General features: G+C 47.9%; 1 protein-coding gene across 1 annotated transcript in view; it reads right to left on the bottom strand.

The window, feature by feature from the left end:
* tok (tolkin) overlaps positions 1-24,031 on the bottom strand; it is a 171,411-nt gene that overhangs the window by 127,165 nt on the left and 20,215 nt on the right. The window contains exon 5 of the mRNA XM_069319084.1: positions 11,689-11,867. Coding sequence (XP_069175185.1) covers positions 11,689-11,867 — 179 coding nt within the window. The remainder of the gene's footprint in view (positions 1-11,688; positions 11,868-24,031) is intronic.

Here is a 24,031-nt window from a genome sequence, read left to right as displayed (position 1 = left end):
ATATATTATATTATATATTATATATTATATATATATATATATATATATATATATATATATATATATATATATATATATATAAATGGATAGGTTGGCGAGACAGGAGGCCACCGGGGGGGGGGAATGAATCCTTCCGGGCGCACCCAAGACAGTGCTATGTTGATCAATAAGACTCTCCCAGATCATTGAAAAGAGGGGAATCGAAGAGGCTTTCACAGTCTTCCCCGCTTCGAATCTTAAAAAAGATAAAAAAAAGAGGATTCAAATCAGCTCCGAGGCGGCTCTCTCGTTATGGATCGCATCAAAGTGTCAGTCTTAGACTTTGAAATGAAAGACTTTATTAAAAAATTTTTTTTTAGAAGACTTACAGTGGAAGGGGGGTGGGAGGGTTGTGTGGGGGTGGGGGGGGAGGGGGGGTTGATTCTAATCATTGCAGCCAATCTCCCTGAAATGACAGTACGAATTGTGACTATTTAACCCCAAAAGTACCAGTATGTAGTTTTTATATACGTAAAAATGCGTACATACAAATGTAAAAATGTATGTACATACGTACATACGTTTTTACATACGTAAATTGTCTGGCCACGTCCACCACAGACGTGGCCAGACATTTACAATGCTAACCAGCATATATATACATTTTCTTCTATCCTCCATGGACTAGTGAGAGATCTGTTAAACCATATAATTCAGTGATTTATTGAACAATCAACCGCAGAAGGTGATTGCATAGTGCTTTGAAAATGCTAATCTAACCTACATAGATAAATTACACATATTTACCTCTGTCCTACATAAACGGTGTTCGAGGTGTGTTTTTTTACATAGCGTCATTTACGTGTGTTTACAAAGTGTAAAATGCGATGTAATTCCAGCTTCAGTATGTAGTGATGGACCACCAGTAAATCTCATTTTCTATACTATTTAATTTAACAAAAGTTCGGGGAAAATGAAACTAAATCCCAAACTTACATATTCCTAGGCCTAGTGTGGCACATATATATGTATTATATTAGGCCTATCAGCGTATTAGGTTAAGTCTTATAACCTAAGTCATGTTGTGTAATGTTGCTTAAACATTTCCCAATTGTATACATTCATTAGTACAGAAGAGTACTTTCTGGTGGTCCGTCACTACATATTGGTACTTTCTGGTGGTCCATCACTACATATTGGTACTTTCTGGTGGTCCATCACTACATATTGGTACTTTCTGGTGGTCCATCACTACATATTGGTACTTTCTGGTGGTCCATCACTACATATTGGTACTTTCTGGTGGTCCATCACTACATATTGGTACTTTCTGGTGGTCCATCACTACATATTGGTACTTTCTGGTGGTCCATCACTACATATTGGTACTTTCTGGTGGTCCATCACTACATATTAGTACTTTCTGGCGGTCCATCACTACATATTGGTACTTTCTGGTGGTCCATCACTACATATTGGTACTTTCTGGTGGTCCATCACTACATATTGGTACTTTCTGGTGGTCCATCACTAAATATTGGTACTTTCTGGTGGTCCATCACTACATATTGGTACTTTCTGGTGGTCCATCACTAAATATTGGTACTTTCTGGTGGTCCATCACTACATATTGGTACTTTCTGGTGGTCCATCACTAAATATTGGTACTTTCTGGTGGTCCATCACTACATATTGGTACTTTCTGGTGGTCCATCACTAAATATTGGTACTTTCTGGTGGTCCATCACTACATATTGGTACTTTCTGGTGGTCCATCACTACATATTAGTACTTTCTGGTGGTCCATCACTACATATTGGTACTTTCTGGTGGTCCATCACTACATATTGGTACTTTCTGGTGGTCCATCACTACATATTGGTACTTTCTGGTGGTCCATCACTACATATTGGTACTTTCTGGTGGTCCATCACCACATATTGGTACTTTCTGGTGGTCCATCACTACATATTGGTACTTTCTGGTGGTCCATCACTAAATATTGGTACTTTCTGGTGGTCCATCACTACATATTGGTACTTTCTGGTGGTCCATCACTAAATATTGGTACTTTCTGGTGGTCCATCACTACATATTGGTACTTTCTGGTGGTCCATCACTACATATTGGTACTTTCTGGTGGTCCATCACTACATATTAGTACTTTCTGGTGGTCCATCACTACATATTGGTACTTTCTGGTGGTCCATCACTACATATTGGTACTTTCTGGTGGTCCATCACTACATATTGGTACTTTCTGGTGGTCCATCACCACATATTGGTACTTTCTGGTGGTCCATCACTACATATTGGTACTTTCTGGTGGTCCATCACCACATATTGGTACTTTCTGGTGGTCCATCACTACATATTAGTACTTTCTGGTGGTCCATCACCACATATTGGTACTTTCTGGTGGTCCATCACTACATATTGGTACTTTCTGGTGGTCCATCACTACATATTGGTACTTTCTGGTGGTCCATCACTACATATTGGTACTTTCTGGTGGTCCATCACTACATATTGGTACTTTCTGGTGGTCCATCACTACATATTGGTACTTTCTGGTGGTCCATCACTACATATTGGTACTTTCTGGTGGTCCATCACTACATATTAGTACTTTCTGGTGGTCCATCACTACATATTGGTACTTTCTGGTGGTCCATCACTACATATTAGTACTTTCTGGTGGTCCATCACTACATATTGGTACTTTCTGGTGGTCCATCACTACATATTGGTACTTTCTGGTGGTCCATCACTACATATTGGTACTTTCTGGTGGTCCATCACCACATATTGGTACTTTCTGGTGGTCCATCACTACATATTGGTACTTTCTGGTGGTCCATCACCACATATTGGTACTTTCTGGTGGTCCATCACTACATATTAGTACTTTCTGGTGGTCCATCACTACATATTGGTACTTTCTGGTGGTCCATCACTACATATTGGTACTTTCTGGTGGTCCATCACTACATATTGGTACTTTCTGGTGGTCCATCACTACATATTGGTACTTTCTGGTGGTCCATCACCACATATTGGTACTTTCTGGTGGTCCATCACTACATATTGGTACTTTCTGGTGGTCCATCACTACATATTGGTACTTTCTGGTGGTCCATCACTACATATTGGTACTTTCTGGTGGTCCATCACTACATATTGGTACTTTCTGGTGGTCCATCACCACATATTGGTACTTTCTGGTGGTCCATCACTACATATTGGTACTTTCTGGTGGTCCATCACTACATATTGGTACTTTCTGGTGGTCCATCACTACATATTGGTACTTTCTGGTGGTCCATCACTACATATTGGTACTTTGGACAACATAGCTACTAGAAGCGCTTTCATTTTAGGAGGATGGGCTATGGAGTTATAATTTACAGTCTTGCGTGTAGCGGGGATAGAAGGAGAGGGAAGTGAGGGAGGAAGAGAGAGGGAGGAAGAGAGAGGGAGGAAGAGAGAGGGAGGAAGAGAGAGGGAGGAAGAGAGAGGGAGGAAGAGAGAGGGGAGTGAGGGAGGAAGGAAAAATGGTTGAAACGGTGTTCTGAATCTTAATAAATTCGAGAGAGAGAGAGAGAGAGAGAGAGAGAGAGAGAGAGAGAGAGAGAGAGAGAGAGAGAGAGAGAGAGAGAGAGTACCTACATCCCTCCACAGCCCTTACCCCCCCCCCCTCCCCCCCTATACAATATGCACAAACACCCCAGACACAAACATCCACAACCCCCCCCCCCTGCTCACAAACATAACCCCTCCCCCCCCTCCCATCCCCACACGCTCACTAACATGAACATGAAACCCCAAACGAACATGTACAACCACACACACACACACACACACACACACACACACACACACACACACACACACACACACACACACACACACAGTTGAGAGGCGGGACCAAAGAGACAAAGCTCAACCCCCGCAAGCACAACTAGGAGAGTACACACACACACACACACACACACACACACACACACACACACACACACACACACAATTACCGAGACTGACAAGACCTAAAAATAGAATTGTCAATATACTCGACCAAAAGGGCGCTTCAAAATAATAATACTCTCACGTTCAACATAATACAATACATACAATAATACACAATACAAAAAAAATACATCGACTACACCACCAGGAAGGGAAGGGGGGGGGACCTGACTCCACCTAGGACTAGCAGTGACTACTGGGAACGAACGAGTTCCCTACATGTGAGACACCTACATGTGAGACACCTACATGTGAGACACCTACATGTGAGAGACTTCTGGCTTCCAAATTTGTTTTCCAGGACGAAGATGGTAGTGATAATGAGACGAGGGCGCCTAAGATTAATTGAGAGAGGGGAAGAGGGTTGGGGTGGGTTGGGGGGTGAAGAGAGAGAGGGGGGATAGGTGTGGGGGGGGAGGGGAGGAGTGTAGAGAAGCGAGGGAGAGAGGACAGGAGAGGAGAGTTAGTAGGGAGATGGATGGGAAGAAAGAGAGAGAGAGGAGGAAGAGGGGATGGAGGGGACAGGGAGGAGGAAGAGGGGATGGAGGGGACAGGGAGGGTACGTGAGGGAGACAAGGAGGGGAGGTTAGGGGGGGCTAGGGGGATAGATAGGAGGGGTAGAGCTACCTCAATCAGCAGCCAAGAATCCTTTCACTAGGGAACCCTTTTTTATCTCCTCTCTCTCTCTCTCTCTCTCTCTCTCTCTCTCTCTCTCTCTCTCTCTCTCTCTCTTTCTCTCTCTCTCGTCCCCTTTCCCCCCCCCACCACCTTCTCTCTTGCCCTTCTTCTTGGGGGGTTTCTTCCACTTCTCCTCTTTATTTATGATTCTTTGTGTCCACCTTTACTCCAGAGTGATATAAGCATTAACCGTTGACAAATTTTTATTTCAATATTACTCTTCCTTATATATCTATCCAATAGTACTCTCACGCACACGCACGCAGCGCACGCACACGCTGCGTGCCCCCCCCAAGAGTGCGTCACGGCTATGCTCCTGAAGAATCCTAACCTTACCTATCCCATCCTAATCTATCCTTGCCTATCCAGACCCCTACCTTACCCTACCTAACCTTTGCTTAACCTGACCTAACCTACCGCTAACCTCATCCCAAACCTTACCTTCGAAAACCTTACCTCACCTTGCCTTATCTAACCTTATACCTTACCTTACCCATCCTCGTAAGAACAGGGAAAAGAAATGGGGAAGAAATAAGGGATGGAATAGGAGAGATGGGGAAAAAAAGACGGGGTTCAAGTTCAAGTATGTTTATTGAGATAAGCAATAAATACATCTCAAAGGGATAGAGTAGCTTAGGCTATTTCTACCCCCCCAAAAAGACGGGGTAGAAATTGGAGAAAGGGAGGGAAAGAATTGCAAAATATCCCTATTTTCAAACACTTAACCAACTCCAACTAGCCAATTAGGAAGGAAGTGGGCAGCCCCGCCCCTACCTCCCCTAATAGTCACCTTACCCACTGAGGTAACTCACCCTCTAGAAAGGGTGGAAAAGAAGAAGGAAGGGAGGAAGAAAGGAACCAAAAGGGATAGAGAGAACTAGTAAATACTAAAAAAGAATGAAAGGGGGAACTAAAATAGTATAAGGGAAAGAAGAATTAAAAAAAAAAAGCTATTACCATCCATCTATTTACTTAAAAGACAAGAAACGTGTCTTTAAAACACTTATCTCTTAAAAGTAATTATAACATTAACATTGATATCAGGGAAAATTCGCAAATTATAATTACAAATTATCATTGTAAATTAATTCAGGATGTAGAATATCACATTTAAAATCAAGTTAATTAAGTTAAAAATTAACATGTAATTTCATTCTTCACTCAATACACTTCAACGTGAATGACATATGACCATTCAATCCGTCCTACTAATAGTAGGTCGTATTTTGACGTACACTCCACCAAAGGCCCGAAAAAATCATCGTACTGGAAAATGGCGGCGGGGTCGCGAAATTGACATACTGTCCCGTTTTCTGTTGTGGCTCCTCTGGCAGGTTAGGATAAAGAGGAAGAGCTTTTTACTACCGCAGTTTCTTGACGTTTGGGGGGGGGGGACCATAGGAGGACTGGCTGCTTCAGATATACTCATAAAACGAGCAAAAATAGGGAACAACAGAATACTTGACCTCATAACTCATCAGGATTTTGAATCCCGTGAGGGTTCGAATCCACGCCACAGCTCCTACTGATTTTATCACTGATACATCACCTTCAAGTGATATTGTGCACTATTATTATTTCAGAAGATTGGAGGAGAAAACCCCATAAAATATAGCACTATACTCCCTCCGTCCTCCCTCACTCCCCCCCCTCCCTCACACTCCACCCACGAGACGTCCAAACAAGGCCAATGCCACAAAGGCCGCCGCCACACGTCCGACAAAACATAAGGGGCGGAGGGGGGGGGGTGGAGAGGGGAGTGGGGGGTCGAGGAGTATTGTGGGGGGGGGGGGGGGGTGGAGAGGGAGGAGTCTTGAAAGTCAAGATATAAACGAGATGACTGGTGGTGGTGGTGGTGGTGACGATTCTGGGGACTACTTTATGTACGTACGTACATACACACACACACACACACACACGTTGACAGTTGAGAGCCGGGACCAAAGAACCGAAGCTCAACCCCCCCCCAAGCACAACTAGGCGAGTACACACACACGCCCCTAATTCGCGACAACCCCATTACACCTTCGAGGAAGAGGAAGAGAAGGAGATGAAACAATAATTAAGACATAGAAGAATCAAAGAAATAAGATATAAGTATTTCACTTACACATTAGGAGAACTCACTCACTCTCTCTCTCTCTCCCTCTCTCTCTCTCTCTCACACACTCTCTCCCTCTCTCTCTCCCTCTCTCTCTCTCTCTCTCTCTCTCTCTCTCTCTCTCTCTCTCTCTCTCTCTCTCTCTCTCTCTCACTCTCTCACTCTCTCTCCCTCTCTCCCTCCCTCCCTCTCCCTCCCTGATGACGTAGAGGGGCTGGCGATGTTTATAGTGGCCATAGATTCCCCCGGCGACGACTCGATGGGACGGCTGGAAGAGGATCTGATTCCCGCGGGCTGGCTCACAATAGGGTCGGGGAGTGTTTAAGTCTCTCCTCCACCGATTGCCTTTGGATCTCTTTCCCCCGCTCTCTTTTATTTTGATTCTCTTATTTCGATTCTCTTATTTCGATTCTCTTTTTTTTTTGGTTCAAAATCCTCCAAAATCGTACCGCTGCGAGGTTCGTCTATTAAGATATGACGTATTCAAGAGGCCTATAGGCTATATATGACGTCACCTCTAACCAATCACGTTCCCCCTTTTTCTTCCCATAATATCCCCTACTCCAATCATCTTGTCCCATATTACTGACGTCATGAAGACCAAGTACCTCGGCCAATCTCTGAACGCCCTCTCGTTTAATGACGTCACGACCCGCCGCAATCTCAACCAATCAAAACCCTCCCCCCTTAGCCCTTTATCCGCGGCCCTAAAGGCGACCTATGGAGCTTCTCCATCAAGTAGCCAATCAACGATGGACACCACACATCTCTCGATGGAAGGGGAAAGGGAATTATCAAGAGAAAGGGAATGGAATGGTGCCCAAGCACTTGGACAGTCGGGGATTGAACGCGGACCCGCATGAAGGCCTAAGTTTTATGTATTTAGTGTAAAAAAAAGTTAAATATACAACAAAAATCTGCTTTAATCGGCCATTAAAGACTTTTGTATGAACCACTATAGACACAGGTCAATAGTACCAATTAACAGGTTGAATCAATACTAGTAAATCAGTGCCAGTTTAGTAGTCAAATTACACGGTGACAATTAGAAACCACGGTGGAAAAAAAATTAGGTCACTGGAAATAGGAGATCTACCAGTTGGAAAGTTGGAAGACGGCTAACGTAGTCCCAGCACACAAATAGGGTGACAGGCAGGAGGCACTTAACCCGGTGTCCCTAGTCTCAATACCATGCAAGGTGACGGAGAAGATCACGAATAGGTGACTACACACACACACACATTCAAGATTCTGAAGGGAATTGATAGGGTAGATAAAGACAGTCTATTTAACACAAGGGGAACACGCCCAAGGGGACACAGGTGGAAACTGAGTGCCCAAATGAGCCACAAGGATATTAGAAAGAACTTTTTTAGTGTCAAGAGTGGTTGACAAATGGAATGCATTAGGAAGTGATGTGGTGGAGGCTGACTCCATACACAGTTTCAAGTGTAGATATGACAGAGCCCAATAGGCTCAGGAATCTGTACACCTGTTGATTGACGGTTGAGAGGACGGGACCAAAGAGCCAGAGCTCAACCCCCGCCAACACAACTAGGTGAGTACAACTAGGTGAGTACACACACACACACACACACACACACACACACACACACACACACACACACACACACACATGATAAGAGCTCAGTAGGCTCAGGAATCTGTACATCAGTTGATTGACAGTTGAGAGGCGGGACCAAAGAGCCAAAGCTCAACCCCCGCAAGCACAATAAGGTGAGTACACACACACACACACACACACACACACCATAATATGCAAGACTTAAGCCAGATACATTACACGCTTCAGTATAAATTACGATGCATTTATATATGTAAATTGTAGATTGTAAGTGAAAATATATTACCAGAGAACGTGTCTGCTGTTAGCAAGTTTATAATCACACACACACACACACACACACCCTGGTGGCTACGTAATCTTGTGGTCCGGGTTCGATTCCTGGCGCCGGCGGAAACAAAATGGACAGAGTTTCTTTCACCCTGCCCACTGTTACCTAGCAGCAAATAGGTACCTGCGAGTTAGATAGCAGTTACGGGCTGCTTCCTGGTGTGTGTGTGTGTGTGTGTGTGTGTGTGTGTGTGTGTGTGTGTGTGTGTGTGTGTGTGTGTGTGTGTTGTACTCAGTTGTACTCATCCTGAGAGCGATAGCGCAAAAAAGGATTACAGAGAGTATAAAAGGTCTTTATCAGACCTCAACGGAGATTATTACATTAACAATTACATCTATCCTGCACACTTTTATCATTTTAATGTCAGCTAGTATTGCATAGGTGCAACAGGTACTCTGAGACAGAACTATCAACATCAGAGGCCCGAGACTGTTCAACACGCTTCCACTACACAACTGGCCGACCCCTCACAGTGTTCAAGAGAGAACTGGATAAGCACCTCCAAAGGATACCTGATCAACCAGGCTGTGACTCAGTCAGGCTGCGAGCAGCCGCGTCCAACAGCCTGGTTGACCAGTCCAGCAACCAGAAAGCCTGGTCGACGACCGAACCGCGGGGACGTTGAGCCCCGAAATCATCGCAAGAGTAACCGCAAGGTAAGGTAGTTACATAAATTATTCAGGCAGTTGCAGGCGATGAGTCACAATAACGTGGCTAAAGTAAGTTGACCAGACCACACAATAGAAGGTGAAGGGACGACGACGTTTCGGTCCGTCCTGGACCATTCTCATCGACTTGAGAATGGTCCAGGACGGACCGAAACGTCGTCAGTCCCTTCACCTTCTAGTGTGTGTGGTCTGGTCAAATCAGACAGTTGTTTTTCATAACCGCTCGAACGAGTTTACGAATCCAAAGTCGACACGCTAATTGTAAACGACTCCTTGTCCTCCTTGACTGCCCTCAGCTCCCCAAGGCATAGCTGTGACGTGTCTGAAGCTAGACACAGATATAAAGACATAATCAATGATGGAGTCGAGAGTTTATCTCCTGTGGATTCCCGCTCACGTTGGTCTTCGAATGCATGATAGGAAGCTGATGAGTTGGTCAAAAGCCTGTGCTCTTGAAAAGGGGAAATTGATTACCATCTTGGACTGCCTTTGAGCTGCCTGAGGGCAGCAATATTCAGGGAACTACAACAGGATGAACAACCCAGCGGGTTTTCTTCCTATTGGGGAGTGTTGTACATGCTCCTATGGCGGTGTGTCCTACTCACAGGATGAGTGGCGCTGCCCAATACTGTCACTATGGCGGTGTGTCCACTCACAGGATGAGTGGCGCTGCCCAATACTGTCACTATGGCGGTGTGTCCACTCACAGGATGAGTGGCGCTGCCCAATACTGTCACTATGGCGGTGTGTCCACTCACAGGATGAGTGGCGCTGCCCAATACTGTCACTATGGCGGTGTGTCCACTCACAGGATGAGTGGCGCTGCCCAATACTGTCACTATGGCGGTGTGTCCACTCACAGGATGAGTGGCGCTGCCCAATACTGTCACTATGGCGGTGTGTCCACTCACAGGATGAGTGGCGCTGCCCAATACTGTCACTATGGCGGTGTGTCCACTCACAGGATGAGTGGCGCTGCCCAATACTGTCACTATGGCGGTGTGTCCACTCACAGGATGAGTGGCGCTGCCCAATACTGTCACTATGGCGGTGTGTCCACTCACAGGATGAGTGGCGCTGCCCAATACTGTCACTATGGCGGTGTGTCCACTCACAGGATGAGTGGCGCTGCCCAATACTGTCACTATGGCGGTGTGTCCACTCACAGGATGAGTGGCGCTGCCCAATACTGTCACTATGGCGGTGTGTCCACTCACAGGATGAGTGGCGCTGCCCAATACTGTCACTATGGCGGTGTGTCCACTCACAGGATGAGTGGCGCAGCCCAATACTGTCACTATGGCGGTGTGTCCACTCACAGGATGAGTGGCGCTGCCCAATACTGTCACTATGGCGGTGTGTCCACTCACAAGATGAGTGACGCTGCCCAATACTGTCACTATGGCGGTGTGTCCACTCACAGGATGAGTGGACGCTGCCCAATACTGTCACTATGGCGGTGTGTCCACTCACAGGATGAGTGGCGCTGCCCAATACTGTCACTATGGCGGTGTGTCCACTCACAAGATGAGTGACGCTGCCCAATACTGTCACTATGGCGGTGTGTCCACTCACAGGATGAGTGGCGCTGCCCAATACTGTCACTATGGCGGTGTGTCCACTCACAGGATGAGTGGCGCTGCCCAATACTGTCACTATGGCGGTGTGTCCACTCACAGGATGAGTGGCGCTGCCCAATACTGTCACTATGGCGGTGTGTCCACTCACAGGATGAGTGGACGCTGCCCAATACTGTCACTATGGCGGTGTGTCCACTCACAGGATGAGTGGCGCTGCCCAATACTGTCACTATGGCGGTGTGTCCACTCACAGGATGAGTGGCGCTGCCCAATACTGTCACTATGGCGGTGTGTCCACTCACAGGATGAGTGGCGCTGCCCAATACTGTCACTATGGCGGTGTGTCCACTCACAGGATGAGTGGCGCTGCCCAATACTGTCACTATGGCGGTGTGTCCACTCACAGGATGAGTGACGCTGGCCAATACTGTCACTATGGCGGTGTGTCCACTCACAAGATGAGTGGCGCTGACCAAAAAAACTCGCCCCTCGGGGCAAAATTAAAAAAAAAAAAAAATTAACGCAACCTTCTAGACGTGATACAGAATGAAATTAACACTAATTATTCCATCTATCATAATTACATAATGCCATTAGAGCCACGTATCTATGCGATAATATAGTGCGGTAGGTCGCAATAGGGTCCAACCCCGGGTCGCAATAGGGTCCAACCCCGGGTCGCAATAGGGTCCAACCCCGGGTCGCAATAGGGTCCCCTCCCCCCTACACGGGGTACTCACCCGCCTGGATGTTGTCACGGATGATCACCACGTGGTTGTCCCGGTCGGGGCGGGTGTGTTCGTGCCAAAAGCCCACCACGTGACCGAGTTCGTGCACCACAATGCCAAACTTGTCACAGTTCTTGCCGATGCTCAGCGCCTGGGGGCCGTTACCGCGCTTCCCCACGAACGAGCAACACCTGAAACACACGAAACATATTAGCAAAAAAAAAAAAAATATAGCGAAACATATGTATTCGTGTACGAATACATCTTCAGTACGAGTTATGCCAATGTGTATGTCAGTACTATTAATGTGTGTGCACATGTATTGTAGATACATGTAGACTACATGTTAATGTGTGTGTACTACTCATATGTACGTCTCGAGGGCAAGTTAGGTTGCCCAGTATGTTGTGAATCGTGTGAAAAGTGTTTTCAATCATGAACACGCGGTTGCATCGAATGAACATTTGGCCCTTGTTGATGAGGACGGGTTACTGCCATGTTGATGAGGATGGGCTGCCTTGATGAGGATGGGCTGCCATGATGAGGATGGGCTGCCTTGATGAGGATGGGCTGCCATGATGAGGATGGGCTGCCTTGATGAGGATGGGCTGTGTGACGGTAACGCGTTGGTGTTCGGCTGTTTAAGGCTAGGGGTATGGCCTCGTCACATAGTTATAAAAAAAAAAAGAAAAACTGGAACTTCGTCTGTGGTAAGGTAAGGAGAAGACACACAAAACACAAGTAAAACTTTAACAATGAAATTTTAATGACGTTAAATAAATCAAAACATGAAAATAATGCACAAACAAATTCTTATAATAAAATCAATGAATCAAAATAATAAGAATTCTTAAATGACAAAATGAAAAGTTACGTTAAGGCAAAATAACAAGAAGTGCAATACAACAGTAAGTGGGAGGTGCTGGAATATTGGCTTAAAGCCACCACCTCTCTCAGTACACGCTAACGTCTAGCTGGGAGGAGTGCTGGCTACGAAAGCACGGAACATTCTCAGGACTGATGTTGGGGCGACCCCAGACATCAGGTAGTATTGGGGGCGAGTGCAGGTGCAGCCAGACCGGCGACCAATCAGCGGAGCCGTAGCGATCAACGGGTAGTTTGGTGGTTGGAGTTCGAACAGGTGGCTGGTTGCATACGTTTCTGCTCACCCTGGCAAGCCTTGCTGGTGCTGGTGTTGTTGTCGTTGTTGGACATTTCTTCCATAGTCTTTTTATATAATTGTGAAGACGTAATTTTGGAGGGAAGAGCAGGCTCAATCTCTTGAAGGAGATTATCGTCACAACTCTCCCCCGAAGCCTGCGGTTCTGGAAGAAGTACGTCGTTATGTGGTGGAGTAATGGATGGAGTCGCTTCTACTTCATAAACTCTGGAGAGGGCATCGGCTATGGTGTTGTCAGACTCTTGGTATAGCGTGTCTCCAGGTTGAATTTCTGCAGTTAGCAAGCCCATAGTAGAAGACGTTGAGATGAGAAGTGGGCGTGCTGCAGGAGGTGTAGGGTGGTGTGGTCCGTGTTGATGGTGGACCGAGCACTTTTCAGGTGTGGAGTGAAGTGCTGAAGCTTCAGGATGAGGAAGAGTAGCTCCTTGCCAATTGTTCCGTCGTTCCTTGTAGCAGTAGTCGCTGACAGGTGAATTCTTCTCGCCTCGTTGCTGCATCACGACACCACCATCGTCGGTACCATTGGCGTCGACATGGAGGATGTAGGGCTTATCTGACGAGGTGAGAGTGGAATTAGAAGAGGGCATAGGAGCACGAGTATTATCCTGAAAGCATTTGGGAAGATCATTAAGGATTTTGGAATTAGAAAGCGCCGACTCCTTGTCAGTGCTTTCGGGAGAAGAAGCCGGGATGGTCTCACTGTGGATGTAGGGTTCTGTGAATGTGGAATAATTAGTCAAGACAGTGGGAGGAGTACCATTATATTGCTTCAGGAGGTTGACGTGGCACAGCTGGGTCTTCCGCCGCCTATCTGGAGTCTCTATGACGTATGCGTTGTTGTTTCTGCACTCTTTGACGCAGTAGGGTCCTGAAAATTTGTTTTGTAAAGGTGAACCTGGGATAGGGAAATAGGCAAGGACGAAGTCTCCCGGCTTGAATTTTCTTACTTTGCTGGTCTGGTCGTAATGAGTCTTCATTCTCACCTGGGCTTTCAATAGATTATCATGGGCAAAGCGGTGGACTCTCTCTAGAATGTGTTGAAGGTTTTGAAGAAACTGGGGCACATTCTGATGCTCACTGAAGGTGGCATCTCTGAGAGAGTCTTTGAAAGCCTTAAGGGGAGTACGGCACTTACGGCCGTAGAGCATCTCATAAGGAGATACTCCTAGGGACTCATTGGGGAGACTTCTGAAAATACACATTATTAGGTCAATCTGCTTATCCCAATCCTTTGAGGTTTCACTACAAAACTTTTTCAAGAGTGCTTTGATGGTCTGATGACTACGTTCAAGAGAACCCTGTGAAGCAGGATGATAGGGGCTGGACAATACCTGTTTGATGTTGAACTCCTCCAGTGTCCTTTTGAAGAGATCACTGGTGAAGTTGGTGCCACAGTCACTTTGAATCTCCCTGGGAAATCCGTATTGAGTGAAGATCTTCAATAGATGTTTGATAACCGTAGCAGCCGTGATGTTCTTCACTGGAACTGCTATGGGAAATCTGGTGGTAGGACACAGGATGGTTAGGATGTAGGCGTTACCTGAACTGGTCCGAGGTAAAGGACCAACACAGTCTATTATGAGTCTGTGGAAAGGTTCCGCAGGCACCTGTATGGGAATCAGTGGTGCTCTGGGAATGGAGACGTTCGGTTTGCCTGCCATCTGACATGTATGACACTGTTTTACGTACTGTTTGACGTTATTTACCATACCTGGCCAGTAGTAGTCTTGACGAATCCCATGGTAAGTCTTGTTGAAGCCGTAGTGGGAGAATGATCCGTGGGCCAGGTGTAGAATAGTGGGCCGCAGGCTGGTGGGAATCACAAGTTGTTCGGTGTTGGCCCAATCGTCCTCCTCCTTCAGTTTACTGGGTCTATATCGGCGGTAGAGCAAGTCATTCTCTAGGAAGAACCCAGGAATACTGTCGGGTTGAGTCTCAGCCTGGAAAAACAATGGTGTTAAAGTAAGATCTTCCCTCTGCAACTTACGGAACTCCAACTTGGTCAGATGCGGGGGTAGTTTCTGAGGGTCTTGAGGGACAGCGGTAGCAGTAGAGTCAGCTGGCTGTGGACGTGCGGCTTGTGCACGGGTGGTCACGAGAACCGGAGGAGAAACTTCATCACTCTCTTGAACCTCTGCTGGAACATACTCAAGAATAGGGTTACTTGGCACAGAGTTACACACCTGGGGTTTGTCCATGACGATCAGGTTGGTCGGTTGCAGGTCTTCTGCCAAGTCGTTGCCTAGGAGAAGTTGCACTCCAGGCATGGGAAAAGGCTTTTCCCTGACGGCGACTTGGACTTCCCCGTTCACGTAGGGACAATCCAGGTGGACTCTGGCGAGAGGGTATGGAGTGGTAGCAGTGAGGTCAGTGATGAAGACTGTTTCCCCGGTGTAGACTATGTTGGGCACAGCCGACTTCAAGATGATCGATTGTAGAGCCGCTGTGTCCCTCAAGATCTTCAATTTGAAACGTCCCTCCGGATTTGAACCGTTGGCAGAGACAGTTCCAGTATACAGGTGGTTACTGAAAAGAGAAAGATCATTAACATCAACACCAACATTCATCACAGGCTTACCGGACTTAGGAGGAGTTGGTTTGGGTCGTTGTTGGTCAGTGGTTCCCTTGTATTGAGACTTACCACACTTGTCTATGGTATGTCCATAGAGTCTACAATATTTGCAGTACAGTTGTGAACCAGCTTGATCGGGGCTCACCTTCTCGTAACTGTACCACGACTTCTTACTGGAGGATGGTTCAGGTGTCAGCCGGTGGATGAGGCTGTAAGTGTCAGCCGACTTAGCACACTTCAGGTAGTCGGTTTCTTCTTTATCTGCTAAGTAGAGGCGGACAGGAGGCGGCACACGTCTCAAGAATTCTTCAACAAGCATCAGGTTGACGAGTTCTGTAAAAGTAGAGACATGTGCTGCTTCCAGCCATTTCATGAAATACCTCCGTTTCGTGTTAGCAAACTCGAGGAAGGTAGTGGTACTTGCCTTCAGGTGGTCACGGAATTTCCTTCTATAACTTTCAGTAGAGAGGAGGTAGGCGTCCAACACTGCTTGTTTCAGAGTGTAGTAGTCATTCTCAGACGCCAAAGTACTGAGTGTGACTGCAGCTCTACCTGTAAGATGGACTCTGAGAAGTGTGGCCCATTGGTCGACAGGCCAACTGAGTTGATTAGCAAGGGTTTCAAAGGTGGTAAAGAACACATCAACTTCTGCTTCTACAAAGGATGGCATTAACTTACTTGCATGTGATATATTAAAACTGACGGGAAGATTGGCAGTAGCTTGCTGGCGTTGAGCGAGGTGTGAAGTTTCCAACGTGTATTCCCGTTGACGACACTCTAGAGCCAGAGTCGCTTGTTGCTTGTCATGTTCGCGTTGCATCTCCAACTCGCGTCGTTTGGTTTCAAGCTGTACTCGTTCCCGCTCCTGGAGTAGTGCAACCTCACGTTCCTGGAGGGCGAGTCCACGTTCGTGTTCTTCTCTCCTCAAGGCAGCTTCACGTTCTCTGAGGGTGATTTCTCGTTCTTGTTCCTCTCTTCGTATGGCAGCAGCTCGTTCTTGTTGTTCGAGGGCTTCCCTTTGCTGCTCACGTTCAATCTTGGCCAGCTCTAGTTTGAGTTTCAGCGTTGCCAAATCAGTTTTATCTGCAATATAGTAAGTTTCATGAGTTTCAGAGTCTATCTTACCTTGCTCTAAATAGTAATCCAGCAACAGGTTGTGTAGGTCATTTTTGTTGGCTTGGTAGGGAACTTCTAGTTGATACTCATGTGCAAGAGTTTGTAGTTCAGTCCTCTTGGCACGACTCAAAGTCCCTATTTCACCTGCTGGATTTGCACGGAAAGTTTGGAGACGAAACATGGTGAAATTAGCAAATAAAGGTACACGAATGTTCAATAATGAAATGTCAGAAACAGGACAACGTGGCAACTGGTACCTATCCTGTGTGATCTTTAACAATTAACGTTAAGTGAAAGATATTAAATGATTAAATTAAATCAAGGGCGCAGGAAATCTTGTACCCGGTACTCATGTAAGAGAATAAGGGCAAGAAAATCCTACTAACAAATGAAACAAAGTTTCGAAAACAAATGAAACAGTTAAATGCTTCAAAAGTAAAATTGGTAGTCCAAGGATGTAGGCATACCTTGCCAAGTCTCTATAGGACATAAAGCAAGTTTTTCCCACTGAATTTAATATGATACTTACAGAATTAGCGAACTTTTGTGCTCTGAAAAAATAAGCTAATTCCCTACCGTTGTATGTATCATCATCTCTGACTGACGTGTAGGGGTGCGAGGTGTCAACTGGTGACGAGAACCGCTGCTGAGGTCCCAATTCAGCAACTAAAGTTCGAGCTAGAGGAACTATGGCCCTCTTTGTCCTCCTACAGTCAGATTGCAGAAGATTGGGTACTCTTGACCCGGGGCAGACCACAGTACCAGGGTACCAATATGATGATCTGTCAGAATGAGAAATATTCAAGGGACATAGATGGTAAATACGAGTAATAACATGGAGGGAGAGATGACCAATTAAGAGTATGACTGAGGCCTACAGTCACCACGTAATCCAAAGTTGTCTCACCTTCACTATATGTTACTCTCGTAATGCACAATACACCGCACCTTATAAAAAATGAAATTGAATGAAAAATAGTAAAGCTACGTTAACAGAGTTAAATACGCTTACCATAAATTACCACTTGGCACCAGTACCTGAGTGAGGCTCCTAGGACAGGCCCCCATATAACTTGTGACGGTAACGCGTTGGTGTTCGGCTGTTTAAGGCTAGGGGTATGGCCTCGTCACATAGTTATAAAAAAAAAAGAAAAACTGGAACTTCGTCTGTGGTAAGGTAAGGAGAAGACACACAAAACACAAGTAAAACTTTAACAATGAAATTTTAATGACGTTAAATAAATCAAAACATGAAAATAATGCACAAACAAATTCTTATAATAAAATCAATGAATCAAAATAATAAGAATTCTTAAATGACAAAATGAAAAGTTACGTTAAGGCAAAATAACAAGAAGTGCAATACAACAGTAAGTGGGAGGTGCTGGAATATTGGCTTAAAGCCACCACCTCTCTCAGTACACGCTAACGTCTAGCTGGGAGGTGTGCTGGCTACGAAAGCACGGAACATTCTCAGGACTGATGTTGGGGCGACCCCAGACATCAGGTAGTATTGGGGGCGAGTGCAGGTGCAGCCAGACCGGCGACCAATCAGCGGAGCCGTAGCGATCAACGGGTAGTTTGGTGGTTGGAGTTCGAACAGGTGGCTGGTTGCATACGTTTCTGCTCACCCTGGCAAGCCTTGCTGGTGCTGGTGTTGTTGTCGTTGTTGGACATTTCTTCCATAGTCTTTTTATATAATTGTGAAGACGTAATTTTGGAGGGAAGAGCAGGCTCAATCTCTTGAAGGAGATTATCGTCACAGCTGCCATGATGAGGATGGGCTGCCTTGATGAGGATGGGCTGCCATGATGAGGATGGGCTGCCTTGATGAGGATGGGCTGCCATGATGAGGATGGGCTGCCATGATGAGGATGGGCTGCCATGATGAGGATGGGCTGCCATGATGAGGATGGGCTGCCATGATGAGGATGGGCTGCCATGATGAGGATGGGCTGCCTTGATGAGGATGGGCTGCCATGATGAGGATGGGCTGCCATGATGAGGATGGGCTGCCATGATGAGGATGGGCTGCCTTGATGAGGATGGGCTGCCATGATGAGGATGGGCTGCCTTGATGAGGATGGGCTGCCATGATGAGGATGGGCTGCCTTGATGAGGATGGGCTGCCATGATGAGGATGGGCTGCCTTGATGAGGATGGGCTGCCATGATGAGGATGGGCTGCCTTGATGAGGATGGGCTGCCATGATGAGGATGGGCTGCCTTGATGAGGATGGGCTGCCATGATGAGGATGGGCTGCCTTGATGAGGATGGGCTGCCATGATGAGGATGGGCTGCCTTGATGAGGATGGGCTGCCATGATGAGGATGGGCTGCCTTGATGAGGATGGGCTGCCTTGATGAGGATGGGCTGCCTTGATGAGGATGGGCTGCCATGATGAGGATGGGCTGCCTTGATGAGGATGGGCTGCCATGATGAGGATGGGCTGCCTTGATGAGGATGGGCTGCCATGATGAGGATGGGCTGCCTTGATGAGGATGGGCTGCCATGATGAGGATGGGCTGCCTTGATGAGGATGGGCTGCCATGATGAGGATGGGCTGCCTTGATGAGGATGGGCTGCCATGATGAGGATGGGCTGCCTTGATGAGGATGGGCTGCCTTGATGAGGATGGGCTGCCATGATGAGGATGGGCTGCCTTGATGAGGATGGGCTGCCATGATGAGGATGGGCTGCCTTGATGAGGATGGGCTGCCATGATGAGGATGGGCTGCCTTGATGAGGATGGGCTGCCTTGATGAGGATGGGCTGCCTTGATGAGGATGGGCTGCCTTGATGAGGATGGGCTGCCATGATGAGGATGGGCTGCCTTGATGAGGATGGGCTGCCATGATGAGGATGGGCTGCCTTGATGAGGATGGGCTGCCTTGATGAGGATGGGCTGCCTTGATGAGGATGGGCTGCCTTGATGAGGATGGGCTGCCATGATGAGGATGGGCTGCCTTGATGAGGATGGGCTGCCATGATGAGGATGGGCTGCCTTGATGAGGATGAGCTGCCATGATGAGGATGGGCTGCCTTGATGAGGATGGGCTGCCATGATGAGGATGGGCTGCCTTGATGAGGATGGGCTGCCATGATGAGGATGGGCTGCCTTGATGAGGATGGGCTGCCATGATGAGGATGGGCTGCCTTGATGAGGATGGGCTGCCATGATGAGGATGGGCTGCCTTGATGAGGATGGGCTGCCATGATGAGGATGGGCTGCCTTGATGAGGATGGGCTGCCTTGATGAGGATGGGCTGCCTTGATGAGGATGGGCTGCCTTGATGAGGATGGGCTGCCTTGATGAGGATGGGCTGCCTTGATGAGGATGGGCTGCCATGATGAGGATGGGCTGCCTTGATGAGGATGAGGCTGCCATGATGAGGATGGGCTGCCTTGATGAGGATGGGCTGCCATGATGAGGATGGGCTGCCTTGATGAGGATGGGCTGCCATGATGAGGATGGGCTGCCTTGATGAGGATGGGCTGCCATGATGAGGATGGGCTGCCTTGATGAGGATGGGCTGCCATGATGAGGATGGGCTGCCTTGATGAGGATGGGCTGCCCTGATGAGGATGGGCTGCCATGATGAGGATGGGCTGCCTTGATGAGGATGGGCTGCCATGATGAGGATGGGCTGCCTTGATGAGGATGGGCTGCCATGATGAGGATGGGCTGCCTTGATGAGGATGGGCTGCCTTGATGAGGATGGGCTGCCTTGATGAGGATGGGCTGCCTTGATGAGGATGGGCTGCCATGATGAGGATGGGCTGCCTTGATGAGGATGGGCTGCCATGATGAGGATGGGCTGCCTTGATGAGGATGGGCTGCCTTGATGAGGATGGGCTGCCTTGATGAGGATGGGCTGCCTTGATGAGGATGGGCTGCCATGATGAGGATGGGCTGCCTTGATGAGGATGGGCTGCCTTGATGAGGATGGGCTGCCTTGATGAGGATGGGCTGCCTTGATGAGGATGGGCTGCCTTGATGAGGATGGGCTGCCATGATGAGGATGGGCTGCCTTGATGAGGATGGGCTGCCATGATGAGGATGGGCTGCCATGATGAGGATGGGCTGCCATGATGAGGATGGGCTGCCATGATGAGGATGGGCTGCCATGATGAGGATGGGCTGCCATGATGAGGATGGGCTGCCATGATGAGGATGGGCTGCCTTGATGAGGATGGGCTGCCTTGATGAGGATGGGCTGCCTTGATGAGGATGGGCTGCCTTGATGAGGATGGGCTGCCATGATGAGGATGGGCTGCCTTGATGAGGATGGGCTGCCATGATGAGGATGGGCTGCCTTGATGAGGATGGGCTGCCTTGATGAGGATGGGCTGCCATGATGAGGATGGGCTGCCATGATGAGGATGGGCTGCCATGATGAGGATGGGCTGCCTTGATGAGGATGGGCTGCCATGATGAGGATGGGCTGCCATGATGAGGATGGGCTGCCATGATGAGGATGGGCTGCCATGATGAGGATGGGCTGCCATGATGAGGATGGGCTGCCATGATGAGGATGGGCTGCCATGATGAGGATGGGCTGCCATGATGAGGATGGGCTGCCATGATGAGGATGGGCTGCCATGATGAGGATGGGCTGCTTAAAAATCATAAAAATCCTAAGAACAATAATAAATTGCTAAATGATTCATTCATGAGACTTGAACTGGGGTTCGGACCACAAAACACCCATAAGCTTAGCCCAGATATTCGTAAAAAAAACTAAATGTTCGCTTATCCAACAGCCCGTCCTCATAAATAAAGGCCAAAGTCCATTCCATCCACCCGCCAAACCTACCTGTTTATAAATGATAAACGGTTTACACACCACTCAACTGATGACGTCCGAACACTTCCGAAACAAGTGCTTCGCTGACGACTTTTGTTCGAACCACAACGCTATAAATGCTTCACCCACGTAGTACAAATACAAATAATCCCCAACAGAACCTAAACACCTAACCTAACCTAACCAGTGCCTAAATATGCACAGTATATTAGTATATAACAATATTAATTTATAATTGAAAAAATTCCTATTTTCAATGAACAGCAAGTTAAAATGGATGAATGCGTCTTTGGGGTCGACCGCTGGATGGAATGGACCTGCTCTGAGGACGGGTTGGCTACGCACACAAAAGTTCGCCAGCACAACTTAAAAACCTAACCTAACTTACACCTTAAATGTGTACAGAATCCTAACATATTTATTGTTAACGTACAATTGAGATCTGGTCTATTTGGAATACACAGTACGTGAAAATTGATGAATGCATCAATGGGGGTTGAGAGCCGGATGAATGAGCATAATCCGGTGAGTTGATGAATCGTGTTAAATGCCTTTCAGCCATAAACAACGGGAATGACGGCCGGATTAACGAGCAGTTGGCCCTCGTTTATGATGTCTGATTCGTAGAGTTTTGATGTCTGTGATTGGTTCCTTGGGAGGGGGGAGGGGGGGGTCGGTCTCTGCTTGGACCAGCACAGGCTGAGGATGGGTTGCCAGCAACAAGTGGCCACCACTACCACAACCTGACAACAAATTGCACTGATAATTTCTGAATAGGCAGGCTTCAGGCAGGCTGGCTTCAGGTAGCCAGGCTTCAGGCAGGCAGGCAGGTAGGCTTCAGGCAGGCAGGCAGGTAGGCTTCAGGCAGGCAGGCAGGTAGGCTTCAGGCAGGCAGGCAGGTAGGCTTCAGGCAGGCAGGCAGGTAGGCTTCAGGCAGGTAGGCTTCAGGCAGGCAGGCAGGTAGGCTTCAGGCAGGCAGGTAGGCTTCAGGCAGGCAGGCTTCAGGTAGGCAGGCTTCAGGCAGGCAGGCAGGCTTCAGGCAGGCAGGCTTCAGGCAGGCTTCAGGCAGGCAGGTAGGCAGGCTTCAGACAGGTAGGCAGGCTTCAGACAGGTAGGCAGGCTTCAGACAGGTAGGCAGGCTTCAGACAGGCAGGCAGGCTTCAGACAGGCAGGCAGGCTTCAGACTGGCAGGCAGGCTTCAGGCAGGCACTCTTCAGACAGTTACCACAAATCCTCTTGCCCCCGCAAACAGGAGAGGTCAACACGTGACATCTGCCAATAACAGCGATCTCCACCCTCTTGTACCCCTCGACAGCGTCCCCGGAGCGCCCCCGGACGACCAAAACATGGCGGGTCACGTCGCGAAAGAAACTACCAGTGTACCTGAGCCAATCAGGAAGCAGGCTTAAGTCTCCTGCCGGCGTCGATCCCGAACCCTAGCTAGCTAGGTGACGGAGGGGAGATTTCCCTACCTAGAGGCGGGCTTATCTCCCTGCCAGCTGCCCTTCCCTACCCACGACTCTAGCAAGGGAATAGGGAAATACAGGGCAGAGTTACTCTCATTTTATTTCACAGTTTGGATAAGTGTGACGATGGTGGTAGCAGAAGTAGAGAAATAGGAAGAGAAGAGGGAAGAGGAAGAGAGGAAGATGAAGCATTTAGACAAGTCCTCTTCATACAATAAGTGTCCAATTCCAGTGTGTTGCCGAGAAGAAATATCGACTTCTTGGTGTGTGTCTCTCTCTCCGACGGTCCTTGATGACCACAGACGGTTGGGCTTGTCCCACCCTCGAGTACTACTACTGCTGTCCAGTACACACACACACACACACACACACACACACGTTATATGCGTTATATGCATTTCAAAGCGTTATATGACAAAGAGTGCTGGGAAGACGGGACACCACGAGCGTAGCTCTCATCCTGTAACTACACTTAGGTAATTACACTTAGGTAATTACACACACACACACACACACACACACACACACACACACACACACACACACACGGCTGTAATCATGGTGTTAATGACGCAACATAATCTAGATGCTGAGAGTCTGGCTTCAGCCGACTTCCTGTCAGATCCAGAAATGGACAGAAAACACGACCGTCCACAGTGACTCACATAAACCACTGTCACAGCAGCAGCAGCAGCAACAGCAACAACAGCAGCAGCAGCAACAGCAGCAGCAGCAGCAGCAGCAGCAACAGCAGCAGCAGCAGCAGCAGCAGCAGCAACAGCAGCAGCAGCAACAGCAGCAGCAGCAGCAGTATCAATTTTCCTGTCGCATGGCATAGTATTCTCAACTCTTGTGTAGCCGTCTAACAAGCCTTCGTGCTGTTGAATCAGGCCTTACGAGCTTGGATCCTCAGATACCTCCCCCCCCCCTCACCTTGCTTCAAGCAGAGATCACTGGTACGCTTATGGGGCTGCTGTTTCAGATTTACCTACTCAGGACGAAGTGTCCATGTAGCACGGGCTATGGTGAGCCCGTAAACACTTATGGGTTATCTTGAGGTTATCTTGAGATGATTTCGGGGCTTTTAGTGTCCCCGCGGCCCGGTCCTCGACCAGGCCTCCACCCCCAGGAAGCAGCCCGTGACAGCTGACTAACACCCAGGTACCTATTTTACTGCTAGGTAACAGGGGCATAGGGTGAAAGAAACTCTGCC

The sequence above is a fragment of the Procambarus clarkii genome, chromosome 92 (assembly GCF_040958095.1).
Source record: "Procambarus clarkii isolate CNS0578487 chromosome 92, FALCON_Pclarkii_2.0, whole genome shotgun sequence".
Lineage (NCBI taxonomy): Eukaryota > Metazoa > Arthropoda > Malacostraca > Decapoda > Cambaridae > Procambarus > Procambarus clarkii.
The sequence above is the reverse complement of the archived record's forward strand: the minus strand, read 5'-3'. Positions and strand labels throughout refer to the sequence as shown.